The sequence below is a fragment of the Neofelis nebulosa genome, chromosome 9 (genome assembly GCF_028018385.1).
Source record: "Neofelis nebulosa isolate mNeoNeb1 chromosome 9, mNeoNeb1.pri, whole genome shotgun sequence".
Classification (NCBI taxonomy): Eukaryota; Metazoa; Chordata; class Mammalia; order Carnivora; family Felidae; genus Neofelis; species Neofelis nebulosa.
The window spans coordinates 91,170,419-91,191,722 of NC_080790.1; the positions used below are offsets into that span (position 1 = coordinate 91,170,419).

Sequence of the window (21,304 nt, forward strand, 5' to 3'; positions counted from 1 at the left end):
AACCGCAAACTCAGGGTACTAGACACACGCACTCACATCCCAACTTAGGGTTAGCAAACCACCAGCGAAGTTTCGGAATCGGCCGCAGCTCCCCATGCGCTAACCCCCCACCCCGTCTAAGCGGAAAAGCCACTGCTACTCGGACTCCTTCCCAGACGCCACGTGACACAGAAAACCTCCCCAGGGCAGTTATGATATTCTCCTCACACCAGGAGGGCAACATGAAAACAGAGATAAGCAGAAAGAGGCTACGAAGGAAACTGCGCCACTAATCTTCCACCCTCTGAAGCTGTTCAGATACTACCCGCCCGCTGACAGTGGCACACTTCGGTCGCTACCAACAGACCGCGATTCCGGACTCTCGCGGTATCTCGCTGTCTCAGACACTCCACTATTGAGACATATCGCGGGAATCCCGCCGGCTGCAAGGAATGGTCAGGTGACCTCACGGCTCCGCCCACGTCTTCCATGCCCGCAGTCCCTCTTCACGCATGCGCGGGTGGCGGTGGCAGAGGCGGAGTTGGAACGGTACGCGCGCGGTTGGCGGAATGGTCTTGAACCAGGTACGGGCCGTTTTCTTTGATCTGGACAACACGCTCATCGACACGGCCGGGGCGAGTAGAAAAGCCATGTTGGAGGTAACGTCCCGACTCCCGCGGCCCTTCTCCGGGCAGGGTCAGTGCGCCCACCCTGTATCACGCGCTTTCCTGTCCCCTTGGTGTCTTCCCACCCCTGATCTTTCCAGTGCCATCTCCGCCGAAACCGCACCGGGGCCAGGTCATCCCGGAGGCACTGGCTTCTCGTCCTTTGAGGCCCCTGGCCCCATGTCGGAAGGATCGGGAAAGAAAGACGAGTGGGCAGGAGGTGCTGGCTGGTGCTGCTGCCTTCCCTCACTCCCAGCCCCTTGGGTTACCTGCCTGGCTACGCCCAGGTTCTGGGACGCTGGGTTCTTGAAATTGTTTCCAGTGCTGTGGGACGTGGAAGGATGTCATTAAAACTGCCACGGTGGCAGAGTCGCCCACAAACATGGACGTTCATACCACACTTGGAGACACCTGGCTTCTGGCTTCTTGCCAGGGCAGGTTCAGACCAGCTAGGTGCCATCCTCTCCGCGGTTGACCTCCGGGAGAGTCGTACCCGCACTGAGTGGTCTTCGATGGATCTTTGAGGAAACCCAAGAAGTTACGCAACTGTCAGTGGCGAGTCTGGACTTAATTGACTCCAGAGAATTTTCTCCGCAGGAATTCACCTCCAGTCTCCCTGCTGTGGGTGTGACCCTTAGATATCTGAGGTGACACCCAAACTCCGTGCTTCACAGAGCATTCCTTTCATGAGGCATTGCTCAGCAGCATCCTCTCCTTTCCATACCCACAAATGTTGTGTCAGACCTTTCCCATGCTTTTCAAGCCCTCTAATCCCCCTTTTCTTTCTAATGCCTTCAGCTCTAAGGAGAAAACCAAGAGTGATCAGATGTGAAAAACCCACTTTCAAAAGCTAATCCTTCCAACCCTGAGTGTTCCAACCTCTTTAGTCTTCATTAGTTAGGTTTTAACTCCCTGGATCTTCATCCTCTTTGTTGGTGCATTCCACTCCTGAATATTCAGGTCTGTCCCACACTTAAAAAAATTAAAAAGAATGCCTCCCTTGAATCCTTCTCTCTTCACTAGATGTTACCTATCTCAGTTGACGGCCATGTTTTTCAAAAGAAATCTATATACATTATCTCCACATTTTATTTATTACTAAATCTCTTGACATACAGTTTCTGTCTTGCTAATGAAATAGACTTGCCAGGTCATTAGGCACCTCCCAAATTGCCAGAATCAATGGACATTTTAAGTCTGTCTTAATGACTTTACTGAGGCATTCCACACTATTGACTATCCTTTTTATCTTTATACCCTTTACCTTGACCTCAGGGGCATATTTTGTGTTCTTGGCAGGTCAGGCCCAGGATATTGCAATTAAATTCTTGGTTTAGGCCAAATTATGCTATAGGCCAAGAGTTCATGCTTTGAAATCAGGCATTTGGTAAGTGAAATAAGTCAGTCAGAGAAAGACACATATATTTTTTCACTCATATGTGGAATTTGAGAAACTTAACAGAAGACAAAGGAGGAAGGAAAGGGGAAAAAATAGTTTCAAACAGAGAGGGAGGAAAACCATAAGAGACTCTTAAACACAGAGAACAAACTGATGGTTGATGGGGGGGAGGGGAAAATGGGTGATGGTCATTGAAGAGGGCACTTGGGATGAACACTGGGTATTGTATGTAAGTGATGAATCATGGGAATCTACTCCTGAAGCCAAGGTCATACCATATATACTGTATGTTAGCTAACTTGACAATAAATTATGTTTAAAATAAATAAATAATAAAATTAGACATTTGAGTTTCAATCACAGCTCTCCCAGTACCTAGCTGAAAGTGCCTGAACAAGTTATGTAACCACTCTAAATCTTAAATTCTTATTTTAAAATTTGAATAATGATATTAGTCCTCAGTATCTTTACCAGGTTTAATTTAAATCTGGAAAGTACATGCCATCCAAATGTTCACTTGATGAATTATACCATCTACCCTGTCACCTGGACTATTGCTGTGGTGGTGTCTCCAAGTTCACTATGTCCAGTTCATCCTTCACATTCCTGCCACAGTGAAATTTCTGAACAAAAGTCAGATTCTATTTCTCCCTAGTCTTTATACCCTCCCTTATACCAGCACTGTATTTTGTTCAAGATATACTTATCAAAGGATATTAACAAGTTTTGTAACTCAGATGCCTACAACTTAATAGCTTCTTAAGAGGGAACAAACTGTTGTAGTCATTCATTTGATGCATGGTAAATATTGAATAAATGATGGATGGATGGATGGATGGATGGATGGATGGATGGATAAATAAAAATCCAGGTTTCCAGACTTGGTTCAGTTGCCACCTCCTTTATAAACATTCTATCAAATGAGCAGAGTTTGTGTGTGCTTTTGACTATAAAAGGAATGCTTTATCACATAAGAATACAACATCATCCATAAATGTTGGCCTGTTCAGAAGTAATATGTCAGCTTTCATAAATAGTCTATTGAAAGGAGAAGGGGAGGAAAGGTCTTAGCCATTGCCTTGGGCTTGGGGATAAGGAGCCATTTCTCTTTCTGGGAAAGTTGTTTCTTTCCACCCTCTTCAGGCCTGTCAGTGTCACTACCCAAGAGGAAGCTGTCCACAGGAAATTGCAGTTTCTCAGTGAACAGAGCAGAAAAGATTTCTGCATTTGTGAGTTTACTCTCTAGTGGGGATGACTGTGAACATAATACATTAGATGTATATTTATTTATAAGTATGTTCAGAAAAGTGGAGGGGAGAATGAATTGTAATTTTAAATAGGTTGGTCAGATAGGTCACATAGAATAAATGATGTTTGAGGAAAGACTTGAGCTAAAATAGCACAAGAGCTGCTTGAATTGGTAGACTCTATGCAGGCAGTCCTATTTTGTGAGCATGTATTTTTTATTTTTTTTATTAAAAATTGTTTTTGTTTACTTTGAAAGAGAGAGAGAGAGCTGGGGAGGGGCAGAGAGAGAAAGAGAGAATCCCAAGCAGGCTCCACGCTGCCAGTGTGGAGCCCTGCATGGGTCTCGAACCCATGAACTATGAGATCATAACCTGAGCCGAAATCCAGAGTCAGAGGCTCAACCGACTGAGCCACTCAGGTGCCCTTGTGAGCATATATTCTTAACTCAGGTTTATTTGGAATTCAGCCACTTCACATACTATCATAGTATTGTAAAGTGTTATATAGTTCCCACTCTATCCCTCAGAAAGTGTTTAAATCGCAATCACAATCAGCTAAAAGCTAGTAGTGATGATACTAACTTTAATTCTGGGTCCAGAAAGCAGGAGTAGGATACAGTCTTCTTTTTGTATTGGTTAACATGAGTCTTAAATAGAGTTTTGAACTGGAAGTTTGAGTTTATCTTATGACATCACATTGATCCTCCTCCCCCTTTACTGTCTTAGGGCTCCTTTCTTCATGCCCCTAAGTACTTAGTGGGCTTAACTGTGCGCAGAATCCTTTTCAGGCTAGCCTTACCCCTTGCATAAAATGTCATCACACCTCCAAGTTAGAGATCGTTTTACTCCACCCCCAATTCAATCAAAACTCTCATTTTCTCAGTTGGGGCATTAAGATTGTGTGCACTAGTAATAGCGTGTACTAATTCAACTTAGGTGTTTTTGTTTTTATTGAAATATAGTTGACACAATGTTAACATTAGTTTCAGGTATAAAATCTAGTGGTTCAATAGGTGTTATTTCTGTTTTAATTAATATTAATGTATAAATGACTGATAAACTTTTCCCCTAATGTGTTAATGTTAAAATGCTACTTGTGATACCAAATGAATCTGTAATTACTTGCTGTGTGAAAAAAAAAAATGGAAAAGTTAATTCAGAGGATATACTTGGAAGAAATTGCAAAACTTGAAAGTGGTATTCTATATCTTTAGAAGACTCCACTTTAAGGTAAGCTAATTCTGCTTTTTAAGAGCCCAGAGAACATAAGAAATGAATTGACAATTGCAGTAACAGGAAATGGGATGTTTATAGGGAGCTTTCAGTTTGCTAACTATGAGCTAGCTCCTATTTAAGCTCAAGAACTGTGGACTTCTAGGGGCCTGTGTTCTTTTATTGTGTAGCAATAGGGTTGCTAAAACTTAGTGGCCTTCCATCATAGCTCAAGAGTAATTCAACTGACATTGTTAGAAAAGATGGTGACATTAGTGTGAAAGCTGAAGAAGCTTGGTTTGTTCATTGAAATTAAACTTTGCCTTCATCTAAAATTCTTAGGATTGGTATATTTTTCTTGGACTAAGACTTTTCTTAACTCTTGCATTTTTTGATGAGCAAAAATAGCCTGAACAATATTTCCTTTACTTTTTTTTTAATTATTATTATTTTTTTAATTTACATCCAAGTTAGTTAGCATATACTGCAACAATGATTTCAGGAATAGATTCCTTAATGCCCCTTTCCCATTTAGCCTGTCTCCCCTCCTTCAACCCCTCCAGCAACCCTCTATTTGTTCTGTATATTTAAGAGTCTCTTCTGTTTTGTTCCCCTCCCTATTTTTGTATTATTTTTGCTTCCCTTACCTTGTGTTCATCTGTTTTGTATCTTAAAGTCCTCATATGAGTAAAGTCACGTGCTATTTGTCTTTCTCTGACTAATTTCACATAGCATAATACCCTTTACTTCCATCCACGTAGTTGCAGATGATAAGATTTCATTATTTTTGATTGCTGAGTAATACTGCATTGTATATATGTATCATTTCTTCATTATCCATTCATCATTCAATGGACATTTGGGCTCTTTCCATACTTTGGCTATTGTGTAGTGCTGCTGTAAACATTGGGATGCATGTGCCCCTCCCTTGGATAAATACCTAGTAGTGCAATTGCTGGGTTGTAGGGTAGTTCTATTTTTAATTTTTTGAGGAACCTCCATATTGTTTTCCAGAGTGGCTGCACCAGTTTGCATTCCCACCAGCAGTGCAAAAGAGATCCTTTTTCTCTGCATCCTCACCAAATCTGTTGTTGCCTGAGTTGTGAATGTTAGCCATTCTGACTAGGTGTGAGGTGGTATTTCATTGTGGTTTTGATTAGTATTTCCCTGATGATGAGTGATGTTGAGCATTTTTTCAGGTGTCTGTTGGCCACCTGGATGTCTTCTTTGGAGAAGTGTCTATTCATGTCTTTTGCCCACTTCTTCACTGGCTTATTTTTTTTTAAATTTTTTTAATGTTTTATGTATTCTTGAGAGAGAGAGAGAGAGAGAGCACACAATTGGGAGGGGAGGGGGAGAGCGAAAGAGGGACACAGAATCGGAAGCGGGCTCCAGGCTTTGAGCTGTCAGCACAGAGCCTGACATGGGGCTCGAACTCACAAGCCGTGAAATCATGACCTGAGCTGAAGTCGGACGCTTTACCGACTGAGCCACCCAGGCGCCCCTGGATTATTTATTTTTGGGGTGTTGAGTTTGATAAGCTCTTTATAGATTTTGGATACTACCCTTTATCTGCTATGTTGTTTGCAAATATCTTCTCCCATTCCGTCACTTGCCTTTTAGTTGATTGTTTCCTCCACTGTGCAGAAGCTTTTTATTTTGATGAAGTCCCAAGAATTCATTTTTGCTTTTGTTTCCCTTGCCTCTGGAGACTTGTTAAATAAGAAGTTGCTCCAGCTGAAGTCAAAGAGGTTTTTGCCTGCTTTCTCTTCGAGGATTTTAATGCCTTCCTGTCTTACATTGAGGTCTTTCATCCATTTTGAGTTTATTTTTGTGTATGATGTAAGAAAGTGGTCCAGGTTCATTTTTCTCCATGTGACTGTCCAGTTTTCCCAGCACCACTTGTTGAAGACACTGTCTTTATTCCATTGGATATTCTTTCCTACTTTGTCAATTATTAGTTGGCCATATATTTGTGGGTCCATCTCTGGATTTTCTATTCTGTTCCATTGATCTGAGTGTCTGTTTTTGTGCCAGTACCATGCTGTCTTGATGATTACAACTTTGTAATACAGCTTGAAGCCCAAGATTGTGAAACCTCCAGCTTTGGTTTTCTTTTCCAAGATTGCTTTGGCTATTCAGGGTCTTTTCTGATTGCATACAAATTTTAGGATTGTTCTAGCTCTGTGAAGAATGCTGGTGTTATTTTGATAGGGATTGCAGTGAATATGTAGATTGCTTTGGGTAGTACAGACTTTTTAACAATATTTGTTCTTCCTATCCAGGAGCATGGGATGTTTCTCCATTTTTTTGTGTGTTCTATTTCTTTCATAAGTTTTCACTGTATAGATTTTTCACCTCTTTAGTTAGATTTATTCGTAGGTATTTTATGGGTTTTGTTGCAATTGTAAATGAGATCAACTCCTTGATTCTCTTTCTGTTACTTCTTTATTGGTGTATAGGAATGCAACCAATTTCTGTGCATTGATTTTATATCCTGCCCCTTTGGTGAATTCATGGATAAGTTCTAGCAGTTTTTTGGTGGAAGCTTTTGGGTTTTCCATGTAGAGTATCATGTCATCTGCGAAGAGTGAAAGTTTGACCTCCTCCTGGCTGATTTGGATGCATTTTGCTTCTTTGTGTTGTCTGATTGATGAGGCTATGTTGAGTAACAGTGATGAGAGTGGACATCCGTGTCTTGTTCCTGATCTTAAGGGGAAAGCTCTCATTTTTTCCCCATTGAGGATATTAGCGGTGGGTCTATCATACATGGCTTTTATGATCTCGAGGTATGATTCTTCTATCCCTACTTTCTTGATGGTTTGTATTAAGAAAGGATGCTTTATTTTGTCAAATGCTTTCTCTGCATCTATTGAGAGGATCATGTGGTTCTTGTATTTTCTTTTATTCATGTGATGTATCACATTGGTTGTTTTGTGGGTATTGAACCAGCCCTGCATCCCAAGTATAAATCCCACTTGGTCGTGGTGAATAATTTTTTTAATGTATTGGATCTGGTTGACAAGTATCTTGTTGAGTATTTTTGCATCCATGTTCATCAGGGCAATTGGTCTACAGTTCTCCTTTTTAATAGGGTCTCTGTCTGGTTTTGGAATCAAGGTAATGCTGGCTTCATAGAAAGAGTTTAGAAGTTTTCCTTCCACTTCTATTTTTTGGAACACCTTCAAGAGAATAGGTGTTAACTCTTCCTTAAATGTTTGGTAAAATTCCCGTGGAAAGCCGTCTGGCCCCGGACTCTTGTTTTGGGGGAGACTTTTGTTTACTAGTTCTATTTCTTTACTGGTTATGGGTCTGTTCAAATTTTCTGTTCCTGTTTCAGTTTTAGTAGTTTTTATGTTTCTAGGAATTTATCCATTTCTTCCAGATTGCCCATTTTATTGGCGTATAATTGCTCATAATATTCTCTTATTATTGTTTGCATTTCTGCTGTGTTGATTGTAATCTCACCTCTTTCATTCTTGGTTTTATTTATTTGGGTCCTTTCCTTTTTCTTTTTGAAACAAACTGGCTAGGGGTTTATCAATTTTGTTAAATCTTTCAAAGAACCAGCTTCTGGTTTCATTGATCTGTTCTACTCTTTCATTTTGGGTTTGATAGCATTAATTTCTGTTCTAATCTTTATTATTTCCTGTCTTCTGCGGGTTTGGGGTTTTATTTGCTGTTCTTTTTCCAGCTTTTTAAGGTGTAAGGTTAGGTGTGTATCTGAGACCTTTCTTCCTTCCTAGGAAGGCCTGAATTGCTATATATTTCCCTCTTATGACCGCTTTTGCTGCATCCCAGAGGTTTGGGGCTCTGGTGTTATCATTTTAATTGGCTTCCGTGTACTTTTTTAATTTGCTCTTTAACTTGGTTAGCCCATTCATTCTTCAGTAAGATGTTCTTTTGTCTCCAAGTATTGGTTACCTTTCCACATTTTTTCTTGTAGTTGATTTTGAGTTTCATAGTATTGTGGTCTGAAAATATGCACGGTATGATCTCGATCTTTCTGCACTTGCTGAGGGCTGATTTGTGTCCCAGTATGTGGTCTATTTGGGAGAACGTTCCATGTGCACTGGAGAAGAATGTATATTCTGCTGCTTTAGGATGAAATGTTCTGAATATATCTGTTAAGTCCATCTGCTCCAGTGTGTCATTCAAAGCCATTGTTTCCTTGTTGATTTTTTTTTAATTTTTTTAACATTTATTTATTTTTGAGACAGGGAGAGACAGAGCATGAACAGGGGAGGGTCAGAGAGAGAGGGAGACACAGAATCTGAAACAGGCTCCAGGCTCTGAGCTGTCAGCACAGAGCCTGATGCGAGGCTCGAACTCACAGACCGCAAGATCATGACCTGAGCCAAAGTCAGACGCCCAACCGACTGAGCCACCCAGGCGCCCCTCCTTGTTGATTTTTTGATTAGATGATCAAATGATCATTGCTGTGAGTGGGGTGTTAAATTCTCCTACTACTATGGTATTACTAGCGATGAGTTTCTTTATGTTTGTGATTTATTGATGTATATATTTGAGTGTTTCCACATTTGGCACATAAATGTTTACAATTGTTAGGTCTTCTTGGTGGATAGACCCCTTGATTTTGATATAATGCCCTTCTGCATCTCTTGATACAGTCTTTATTTTAAAGTCTAGATTGTCTGATATAAGTATGGCTACTCTGGCTTTCTTTTGTCAACCATTAGCATGATAGATTGTTCTCTATCCCCTTATTTTCAATCTGAAGGTGTCTTTAGGTCTAAAGTGGGTCTCTTGTACACAGCATATAGATGGATCTTGTTTTCTTATCCATTCTGTTACCCTATGTCTTTTGACTGGAACATTGAGTCCATTGACATTTAGAGTGGATACTGAAAGATATGAATTTATTGCCATTATGATGCTTGTAGAGTTGGAGTTTCTGGTGGTGTTCTCTGGTCCTTTCAATTCTTTGTTGCTTTTGATGTGTATACACACACAGACACAGAGAGACAGAGAGACAGAGAGAGAGAGAGAGAGAGAGAGAGAGAGAGAGAGAGAGAGAGAGAGAGAGAGACGTTTCTTCCCTCAGAGAATCCTTAAAATTTCCTGCAGGGCTGGTTTAGTGGCCACAAACTCCTTTAATTTTTGTTTGGGAAACTTTTTTCTCGCCTTCTATTTTGAATGACAGGCTTACTTGATAAAGAATCCTTGGCTGCATATTTTTCTGATTCAGCACATTGAATATATTCTGCCACTCCATTCTGGCCTGCTAAGTTTCTGTGGATAGATCTGCTGCAAACCTGATCTGTCTTCCCTTGTAGGTTAAGGACTTTTTTTCCCTTGCTGTTTTCATGATTCTTTCCTTACCTGAGTATTTTGTGAAGTTGACTATGATATGCCTTGTTGATGGTCAGTTTTTGTTGAATCTAATGGGAGTCCTCTGTGCTTCCTGGATTTTGATGTCTGTGTCTTTTCCCAGATTAGGAATGTTTTCCTATCTATGATTTGCTCACATAACCCTTCTGCCCCTTTTTCTCTTTCTTCATCTTCTGGAACCCCTATGATTCTGATGTTGTTCCTTTTTAATGAGTCATTGATTTTTCTAATTCTTAAATCATGCTCTTTTGCTTAATCTCCCTCTTTTTTCTTCTTCATTATTCTCCATAAATTTGTCCTCTATATCGCTGATTCGCTGCTCTGCCTCATCCAACCTTGGCTGCCATGGCATACATTCGAGATTGCAGCTCAATTATAGCATTGTTTATTTCATCCTGACTAGCTTTTACTTCTCTTATCTCTGCAGAAAGGGATTCTAATCTATTTTCAACCCCAGCAAGTATTATTACCGTGATTCTAAATTTTGGTTCAGACATCTTGCTTGTATCATTGTTGATGAAGTCCGTGGCTGTCATTTCTTCCTGTTCTTTTTTTTTTTTTTTGGATGAATTCCTTTGTTTCATCATTTTGAAGGAAGAAAAGGAATTAATAAGGTAAAAAAAATTGAAATTAAAAAATTAAAACCAACACACACACACACACACACACACACACAAAATCAAATATATGATGCTAGAGTCTAGGTTTGTTTTTTTTTGGTTATTGAAAGGAGCTTGACAGAGTCTCGCTCCGGGTTCCGGCTGCGTTGGGCGTGCGTGCAGCTCGCTGAGACTATGGCGTCCGGGCCTCACCCGACCGCGACCGCTGCCGCCGCCTCCTCGTCGGCCGCCCCGAGTGCGGGCGGCTCTAGCTCCGGGACGACGACCACGACGACGACTACGACGGGAGGGATCCTGATCGGCGACCGCCTGTACTCGGAAGTTTCGCTCACCATCGACCACTCGCTGATTCCGGAGGAGCGGCTCTCCCCTACCCCGTCTATGCAGGACGGGCTCGACCTGCCCAGCGAGACCGACTTGCGCATCCTGGGCTGCGAGCTCATCCAAGCCGCCGGCATTCTCCTCCGGTTGCCGCAGGTGGCGATGGCAACGGGGCAGGTGTTGTTTCATCGTTTTTTCTACTCCAAGTCTTTCGTCAAACACAGTTTCGAGATTGTTGCCATGGCTTGTATTAATCTTGCATCAAAAATTGAAGAAGCACCTAGAAGAATAAGAGATGTGATTAATGTATTTCACCACCTACGCCAGTTAAGAGGAAAAAGCGACCAGCTACATTTACCAAAGCCTGGGTGATGTGGAGTGGTACATAGAGATGAAGCTGTCGTCATGGCAACAGTGAGTGAAGTATCGAAAATCCCCAAGGAGAAGCCAGTGCTCTGAGAATAGGTCACTGGAATCGGGGACTAACAGGTTGGCCACTGGTGAACCATTTAGAAAAACTCCTGTTTCTTGTTATAAGCTTTTGTCTTTGCTGTCCAAGTTATTAGAAACTATAGCTTGGTGTGTTTTTATCTAGAGTAGTGCCATTAGAAAGTATTGTTGGTATTCCATTTTAGTTAGATAAATAGTATATCAGTTTAATGATGCTGTTTTAATCTGGTTTATGCATAGCTTTAAGTTGTAGTCTGATCTTGGTAATGACAGAGGACGCATCATTTTTGTAGCCTTTAGGTCATTGTTTTTCAGTCCTGGTTACACATTAGAATCACCAGAGGAGCTTTTAGAAAGTATCAATGCCCAAGCCCTGTCCTGGATTATTTCTCCCTCCCCCCTTCAATTTTTCTGTAGTTTCATAATTGCCTCCTAAGGTCAGAATAAATGGCTGAATTGAAAGAGAAAAAAAAAAAAAAAAAAAAAAGGAGCTTGACAGATTAAAGAAAAAAGGGAAAGATAATAAAAGGAAAAAAAAGGAAAATGTTTGAAAACTTTAAAAACGAATACAATAAAATAGAATAAAATGAAATGATGGAAGTAAAATAGAATTTGAAAATTTTCAAAAAGTAAAAAAAATTAGAAAAAATTTAAAGAGATATTTTTAACAGAAATTGAAAATGAGAATAAATGTTTTCTCTTTCTGTATTGAACAATAAGAAAAGAAAAAAAATAATTGAATAGATGGACCAGTGAACAGACCGAAATACGATTGAAATTACATCGATTTCCGCTAGAAGTTCGACTATGAAGCACTTTATAGTCTGTAAAGTAAGCAGGCAGAGAGATTTGTGGTGTTCCTGAAGAGCAAGGTTGGCCCAGTTGGGTGGGGCTTAGTGTAATGTCTCCATTCTCCACTAGATGGCGCTTCTTAGCTTACTGGGGTTGATTGTTGTGGCACATGTAAGTGTGTATGCACCTGCGCAGGAGGGGTAAAATGGTATCACCCAGCTCCCTAGTCTCTAGTATCAGAACTCTGTTCTCCCCGATCAGCAATCGGGCACCTGTCCTTTGTCTCCAGTCCATCCATTCCCACTTTTACACTGTGACCAAACTGTCAGGTTGCCAGGCCAGCATCTCCCTCCTGAGTTTTATCTTAGACGCGGCTGTGTTTTGCATCTCACTTCTGAGGGACTGTGGCTTTGACCTGTTATGACCCTCTGGAGGCGGGTCTTACTGAGCAATGGCCTGGTGCCCACCTGCCCCCAGTAATATTTGCAGAACCTTGCTCCTGCCTTTGCCCAAAGACTGTGGTTGGGTGCCAACTCACCCCAGAAAATTTTCACAATCATGTAGCAGCAGTGTTTCAGGGATTATGGTAAATCACAACACACATCTGGCACCCAGGTTCCCACTTAATGTCCTTGTTCCAGCACCAGCAAATGTGGTTGTTCTTCAGGATCCGCTGGGACCTTTGCCTGTGGGGTGGCCACACTGCCTCTACCAAATGTCCTCCCAGCAGGGAAACCACCTCTCCCCATGTGGGCCAAGGACCTCACTTTCTACCCCTGGTGATTTGCCCTTCTCACCAGAGCACCACCAGGTATCTAGCTGTGGAGTTTCAGGCTCTGTGCTCCCCCTGTTTATAGAGTCTTAATGGAATTTAAACCCTCTCCTTTCTCCTTTCTCCCTTTTTTTGTTAAGTCCCTTGCTAAGTCTTTCTTTTCTCTGTAGCTGCTTTTGGGCAGGGAGGGGTTGCTCGTCTCCCATCTCCATCCTCTCTCCACAAGCAAAATGGCTCCCTGCCCTCCGCAGCTTCTCTCTCCCCCAGTTCACCTCTCCGCGCAATGTGCCTGCTGAGTTCTGTGGTTCAGGTTGTGAAAATTGTTGTGTTAATCCTCAGATCAGTTTTCTAGGTGTGCAGGATGGTTTAGTTTTGATATGGCTGTATTTTAGGGACGAGAGACGCAAAAAAAACTTCCATGCTATTCTGCCATCTTGCCCTTCGCACTATTTCCTTTACTTTTGATGTGAATCTTATACTCTGAAGGAAGAAGGATGTGTTTATTAATCTCTTTCCCCTTTTCAGTAGGTGAATTGTGAATTCAGTCTTGTGAGTAGCATGCTACTTGTTCCCTATATAGTTTAGGGCAACACATTTAAACTTGTTTGACCACTTTGGTCCAACAACAGATAACTTTTGTTCCCAGTTTTGTGTCTTGCACTCATCATTCAAAGATCCAAAAATGTCTTGGCGTTGTCATCTTTCCCCAGATGTCCCTAAGACAGGGACTTCAGATGCATGTAATCCATTTGGGAGGTGATCCTTGGAAGTACTCTAGGAGAGTGGTGGAATCATACAAAGAAGGAAAGTTTAAATGAGCAGGTTACTGGTGTAAACAGCTAGGGAACTCTGGGACACAGCATGAAGAGAACATGCTTCAATTGTCCTTTCCAAGGGACAAGAAAGCGGAGATATTTATCTACCATTTTCTGCCCCTCATTGGTTGAGGCCTTTTCCCAGGGCAACACTTCCACCCTAGCCTATGTGCATGGGTGCTCCTGTGGTCAAATAAAGCTCTTAAACAGAGAAGTCTACCTAATCACAGTATGAAGGTATAGGCATTATGGGAATAGTGCATACCAAGGGGATTTGGGTAGCCTCTGCCCCAGCCTGAGATTGAAGGCCTTTCACAAACCAGTTGCAAATAGCCTCTCCAGCCCCATATCTTACTATCCTCCCTCACACGCCTTGAATTTCATCTTGAACTCTGCTTCTCACCTTTCCCAGTTCTCAAAATTCTAAGCTCTGTATCTTTGTTCATGCTCTTCTTTCTGTCTAGAAGGATTTTATCCTCCCACGCCCATATTATTGGCTTGTTAACACCTTGGTTTAAATGTTATCTTCTCTGCCAAGCCTTATCCAATAACCCTGTGGAATGACTTGCTTCTTGAATTTTATTTCCATTGTTATTTACATGACTGTCATGGCACTCAAGCCAGCATTTATGGTGGTTACATACCTGCTTATTTTCCCCACCAGATCATGTCATAAGGACAACAGATCCAGTCTCTACTGCCTAATACAATAGTGTAAAGGCAAGCATGTGTGCTTTGGAAGTAGGCAAGTGTGGATTTAAATCCCAACTTGGGCAAGTTACTTAACAGTTCTGAACTTCCATTTCTTCATTTCAAAAACGCTTGCAGAGTTGTGGAAAAGGTTAGAAATGATGTATGTGAGCATTGGGTCTTAGTAAATGTTAGAAGACAGGCCAAATAGAAAAGAATCTAATGCAATAAAAGCTAAGATAAAAAGATGTGGAACATGAGAGAGAGCATGTAATTCTAATGGGGGATTCAGAACCAGTGTAACAGAGTGTGACTCAGAACTTGTTGAAGATTTTTTTTTTTAATTTTTTTTTCAACGTTTTTTATTTATTTTTGGGACAGAGAGAGACAGAGCATGAACGGGGGAGGGGCAGAGAGAGAGGGAGACACAGAATCGGAAACAGGCTCCAGGCTCTGAGCCGTCAGCCCAGAGCCCGACGCGGGGCTCGAACTCACCGACCGCGAGATCGTGACCTGGCTGAAGTTGGACGCTTAACCGACTGCGCCACCCAGGCGCCCCAGAACTTGTTGAAGATTTTTATCTGGAGAACTAGGTTTGGACAAAGCACTGGGTCATTAAATGGCTGAAATCACAGAACATGCTTGATTACATTAGAACTGAATATATGTTTCTAAAAGAACAGAATTAGGTTCCATTTTATATGGTGGTCACTTTAGGCCTTCACAACATAAAATGGACATAGATAAGAAAAGGTTGGATGAACCAGCATTATTTTTGGAAGAGTCTAAATAATGGTTTTGAGGAATTTAAAATGTTTTTACTGAATATAAATATAAGTTTTCTTTCTATTTCTTCATAACCAGAATAAAAGATGGTGGACTGCCAAATGAAGGGTTGTTATGAGCTATCTATGAAGACACTTCTTAGAATAGAAATTGGTTAAATATATGAATGAGTTCTGTAGAGAGAGGTTGGGAGATCTTCACTCTGGTATTCTCTATATTTTTATATTCCCACTACAAATGGTGTGCTAATAGAGCTGCCTTAAGGCAGACATATGGAGTTAGAATCTCTGCTCTGAGATTATACGAGTGTGGCTCCTCAGGGCATGACTATTAAAGACCTGAAGTGTGTTAATAGACCTATTTTCTTTTATTTAGGTGATAAAGCTCTTACAATCAAAATACCATTACAAAGAAGAGGCTAAAACCATCTGTGACAAAGTGCAAGTTAAACTCAGCAAGGAATGTTTTCATCCTTCCAGTACTTGCATTAATGATCTCAGGACTTTACATTGGGAAGAAGCAATCCAGGAAACGAAGGGTGGTGCAGCCAATAGGATATTGGCTGAAGAATGTTATTTCCTGTGGAAATCTACACGTTTACAGCATATGATACTAGCAGAAGATGTCAAAGCCATGCTCACTGAACTTCGAAAGGAGGTCCGCCTACTTTTACTAACAAATGGAGACTGCCAGACCCAAAGGGAGAAGATCGAGGCTTGTGCCTGCCAGTCCTATTTTGATGCTATCGTTGTAGGTGGAGAGCAGAAAGAAGAGAAACCATCACCTTCCATATTTTATTACTGCTGTAGTCTCCTTGGAGTACAGCCTGGGGACTGTGTGATTGTTGGTGACACACTAGAAACTGATATACAAGGAGGTCTTAATGCAGGGCTAAAAGCAACAGTCTGGATAAATAAAAATGGAATAATGCCACTGAAGTCATCCCCCATGCCACATTATATAATTTCTTCCGTGCTAGAGTTACCTGCTGTCTTACAAAGTATAGACTGTACAGTCAATATGTCAGCTTAAAGCACATAAAAGGACATGATTATGTATTTTAGGGTAAAATTACAGGGTTTGAACTAAGAAAAGTTAAGGCATTCCATATATTATGACCCAGTTCTAAGAATAATTTTACTTATGATTCAGTGGCCAGCCAACCATTGACTGGTATTTATATCTGGAAATCCAGAGTACATTAATTAATACAAGTTATTTTTAGTAGGATAATCCAGAAAACTTGAGGAAATATATTATTTGTTAAATCTGTAACTTGAGGTTTTTAAAGAATTATTTTATTAATCTTTTAATATCTTGGATCCATGAAGATACCAGGCAAGATAGCTTATACTGGATTCACAAATACAAGTTTTATGTTCTGTCTTAAAAATAGATATATTTTAGGGGCGCCTGGATGGCTCAGTCGGTTAAGTGTCTGATTTCGGCCCAGGTCATGATCTCATGGTTTGTGGGTTCAAGCCCCACGTCAGGTTATTAGCTGACAGCTCAGATCGTGGAGCCTGCTTCGGATTCTGTCTCCCTCTCTCTCTGCCCCTCCCCGACTTGTGTTCTGTCTCTCTCTCAAAAATAAACATTAATTAAAAATAAAAATTTTTTTAAAAGATATATTTTAAAAATAGATATTCCAGAAAAGATATATTAGAGATTTATTAGAAAAATCAGATCTGGTTAATAGTAAATAGTACTAAGTCACATGCCAACTAAGGTATTCTGTAGTGAAATTACTTTGCATATTTTTTTTAAACATATGCCATATTTTTGCCTACTTTGAATTACATACATTCTTTTATGAATCTAATTTTTCTGCATGACCTTTTTCTGGGGGTTGGGGGGGTACAATTTCCTATGGTGTATACACAATGGATTCCTCCAGTAAAAAAGCTGTTAAAATCAGCATGTGGTGCTCCTTCTCTGACATTTTCACATCTTTGCAGAGTGTACTTATAGGTTCTTATTGTCTTTACCTCTTACAGAAGTATTTTTACAATCTTTTCCCAGGTACACAGTGGGTTAAGGGGACTAGGCTGTCTTGCTGAGGATAAGTACAAACCACAGGGTACCAAGTCATTTTCCTTCTGTGGATACTTCAGAGGGGGATTGCCTTGGTGCAGCCTAACCACGCAGCTCTCCCATGAATTCTTTACTGGCCTGAACAGTTTCACCCATATGATGAAATCTAAGAGAAAATTATGTTTTGCTATAAGATATTTCCAAGGTGTCATTTTAATATAACTTAAGGGGCTCTGGGTGTTAACCATCTGCCTTAAGTCTCCTGTTTTTCAAATTCTAGGAAATATATCCTTGTTTCACAATTTTTATATCGAATTCATTGTTCACTTTGGGCTTATTAATTAAGGATTAAGGCATCTTGCAACTAGAAAACTTTTTCTAGGCCATTAAGCTAGACTGTCTCATGACTTCAATCAAACTTGGAGTAAAATGGTTAATTAAGGAAAAAAGAAAGAATGACTTAAGTTGGTTTTTCGTAGGTTTTTGTTTTAACCTTTATATAAGAAGCTACTAACGTAAAATATTAGACTTTTAGGATATGTATAACTATACATACAACTATAGTTATACATATAACTATACATACAACTATAGTTATACATATCCTCATTTAAATATTCTGTGATTATGATACTTAGACTCTAGCTTATGCCTATCTGTAACTATTTCTTTAGCCAATCATTTTCTGTCTACTGCCAAGAACAGGATTCTCTGCCATTGTGCAAATGTCCTGTTGTGTTTACTTCTCACTCTTAATTTTTAAAACTGTGATTGTGCCCTTGACTATCCCATGGTGTTGTTGCTATGAAGCTGAACAATAGTGAACAGGGTATGTTTGTGTATAGTCCCATGTAACCTTGATTATATTTTAGCTATTTAAAAAATATTAAATTGGAAGATCTTGACAAAAATAACTATACGCATGATTTCTCTAATAGATTGATGTGTGATGCCGAGGGTTTGTCCTTTTAGCTATCCCACAGGATGGATGTAGGCAGTGTCACATTCATTATGCTAACTGGAGAAGATTCATTGCTTCTAGATTATAGTGACAGAACTCAGCAAGATAGTTTCTAGGATGTCAAGTGAGCAGTTCTTCAGCAAAAGTTATGGAGGAGAGGGGGAATTAAAAGATTATTTCCTTGTCCTCCCTGTGATTTCTGTACAGTGCACTAATGCAGTATTGCATTCCATTTGCACCCTTCCTTAGGGAAAGACCTGGTCGTTTTCTGCCTTATGAATGGAATATTACAAAAGATATTAAAGAATCTTGGAGTAGACCTGTGATTTTATTAACAATGTTTCTATTTTAGAATAATGTTCCTCAAGATTAAAAAAAATAATGTAACAGGGGCACCTGGGTGGCTTAGTTAAGTGACTTCGTCTCAGGTCATGATCTTGTGGTCCCTGAGCTTAAGCCCTGCATTGGGCTGTGTGCTGACAACTAGGAGCCTGGAGCCCACTTCAGGTTGTGTCTCCCTCCCCCTCTGCCCCTTCCCCACTCGCGCTCTCTCTTTCTCTCTCAAAAGTAAATAAAATTTTTTTTAAAAATCCCTTATTTAAAAAAATGATGTAACAATAATGTCCTGTCATCTTTTTTTTTTCAGTTTCTTCAAAGTGGTATGTTCTACAAAGCCCTAAATTCTCAATTGTCTAGAGTCTCTCCCAAGCACTAAATTATATAGGAAGGCCAAGAGTAGACACAAATGGACACTGCACCTGGATACTAACAGAAAGATGGATGTTTTCTGATTCCATATACACATCTAACCCACTGGTGCACAAACATTTTGGATCTGGTAGGAGCCAAGACCCAGTGGCTGCTCAGTAAGTATTGTAGGAAAGGATTTTTATAGTTACAGAGACATTTGGCTTAGCACTTTCAAACTTCTTTGTAGCCTACAAAAGAAACGGTTTCCATCACCATCCATTAAGTACATTTATAGTGAACTTATTAATATATATTAAATAGTTTTATATACTTAAAACTGAGGTAAGTTTTATTAAACTACATGCTACTATACATGGTCAGTTTTTTTCACTCCATCTCTCCATCTCTTTAACTTAGGGAATATATTCATATTTGAACAATTACTATTTGGGATACACAAGTCAAAAGAATAAAACAGTGAATGTCAAAGTCTCCTTTCTTTCCCAGAGGCTCACCACTCCTATAGGCCACTGTTGTAAGCGACTTCCTGTGTATCTGCATGAGTGGGGGATGGGCAGAGAGAGGGAGGGAGAATCCCAAGCAGGCTCTGTACTGCCAGTGTGGAGCCTAACGTAGGGGCTCCATCCCACAAACCACCATGAGATCATGACCTGAGCTGAAATCAAGAGTCGGATACTTAACCGACTGAGCCACCCAGGAGTCCCTAGAATTCCTTTCAGTTAAGCAAGATTTTTATTTCTGCTTTTCAGTTTTAGAAAAAAATGCTCTTGCTAAGATATTAATTGAAAAAGAGAGTCCTAAAGCTTCTGTTTACATCATTTGTGTTAGGAACATACACTTTTCCTGGTCTCTGGCATCCACTATCATTCTTGTTAAAATCATCAATAAAAGTGATGGTTCCATTGACTTTCACTGTGCCTTCATTCACTTTGAGGGGAAGGTCAGCACAGCTATGGAGCGAGCCCTTGCCCCTGCTCCACTCTGACTAATTTCCCTCCACTGCATATTGCCATCCTTGTGATTCCCTTTGTCTCTTATGTTGGATTTCCTGGTTTTGTCTTGTGTGTTCCCATGTTTAATTTGTGTGACAGGTAAATGCTTAAGATTGTAAGTATCTGAAAATGCCTTTATTATCTTCTATTATTGATAAGTTTAATAGCATGCAGTTGGATATCATTTTCATCCAGAATTTCAGGCATTGCTCTACTATGGCTGCTAGAAGACATATTTATGTGACCAGTTTTCTTTTCTCTTGAAGCTCTTAGAACTGTTGTTTTCCCCCAGTGATCTGTGATGATATATCTTGGTGATGGTCTGTTTTCACCCTATGTGCTCAGCACTCTGAACTCTTCTGATCAAAATCTTAATGTTCTTCAGTCCTGGAGAACTAATGTAATTACTTCATTGAATGTTGCTTCTCCACTGTTTTCTTGCTTTCTTTTTCTGGAACTCTTACTGTTGAGATGATGGATTTCCTCTACTGACCTGCTGTGTTTAATCTTTTCTCCTATTTTTCCATCTGTAATTTTGTTCCACTTTTGGGGAGGTTTCTTCAACTTTATCTTCCAGTCCTATTGATTTTTTCCCCTGTCACCATATTTTTTAATTTCCAAGAGCTTTGCTTTGTTTTCTAGATGTTTCTTTTTAATAACTGTTTTTGTTTTGAGCGCAGTATTATCTCTCAGAAAATTGTTAAGTCTTTGAAGAATCCATAGAATCCACTGTTTCTTCCAAGTTGCTCTAATCTGTTTCTTTGGATTTATTTGTCACATTAAAGCCTTTCCTTATATTCCTGGAAGTCCTGGGTATTCATGAATAAGAGAAGGGATGCTCAGAGCCTGGAGCCTGCTTTGCTTTGCGTCTCCTCCTCCCTCTGCCCCTCCCCTGCTTGTGCTCTGTCTCTCAAAAATAAACATTAAAAGAAATTATCCTACTCCTAGAAATAGGGCTAAAACTTAGCCAGAATAAAACCATACTTTTTATTAAAATTTTTTAACGTTTATTTATTTTGAGAGAGAGAGAGAGAGAGAGTGTGTGTGTGTGTGTGTGTGTGTGTGTGTGTGTGTGTGTTTGAGTGAGAGTAGGGGAGGGTCAGAGAGAGAGAGACAGAATCTGAAGCAGGCTCCAGGCTCTTAGCTGTCAGCCCAGAGCCAAATGCGGGGGCTCCAACTCCCAGACCATAAGATCATGACCTGAGCTGAAGTTGGACGCTTAATTGACTGAGCCACCCAGGTGCCCCCAGAATAAAACCATGTTTTTAATTAGTCTTCAAATATATTACATATGTGACAACATAGTTATTCCCACTGGATTTCTTGGAAGATTTTTTTTTTCTGGATTGTCAGTCTGATCTTTTATGGATAAGATGATTAAATGGTTTAAAGAAATTATGTTCATGATTTTACTGAAATGGGAACGAAGAGTGACTGCTTACTAGGTACAGAGTCTCCTTTTGGAATGACAAAAGTAATTCTGGAACTAGATAGTGATGGTTTGAT

At 40.2% G+C, this 21,304-nt stretch overlaps 2 protein-coding genes across 3 annotated transcripts; both read left to right on the plus strand.

The window, feature by feature from the left end:
- The first annotated feature begins 453 nt into the window (after nt 1-453).
- Nucleotides 454-19,712, plus strand: NANP (N-acetylneuraminic acid phosphatase). Of its 2 annotated transcripts, none has more exons than XM_058684658.1 (2): nt 454-563; nt 15,476-19,712. In XM_058684658.1, the coding sequence occupies exons 1-2, from the start codon at nt 492-494 to the stop codon at nt 16,130-16,132; spliced, it is 729 nt and encodes a 242-aa protein (XP_058540641.1). In that variant the 5' UTR covers nt 454-491; the 3' UTR covers nt 16,133-19,712. The 2 variants fall into 2 exon arrangements, with proteins under 2 accessions (XP_058540641.1, XP_058540640.1); XM_058684657.1 differs by having other exon boundaries at nt 466-638.
- On the plus strand, nt 10,605-11,703 carry LOC131485311 (cyclin-L1). The gene has a single exon (XM_058684660.1). It carries the CDS (start codon nt 10,649-10,651, stop codon nt 11,165-11,167), a length of 519 nt encoding a protein of 172 aa, XP_058540643.1. The 5' UTR covers nt 10,605-10,648; the 3' UTR covers nt 11,168-11,703.
- Nucleotides 19,713-21,304: the final 1,592 nt, after the last annotated feature.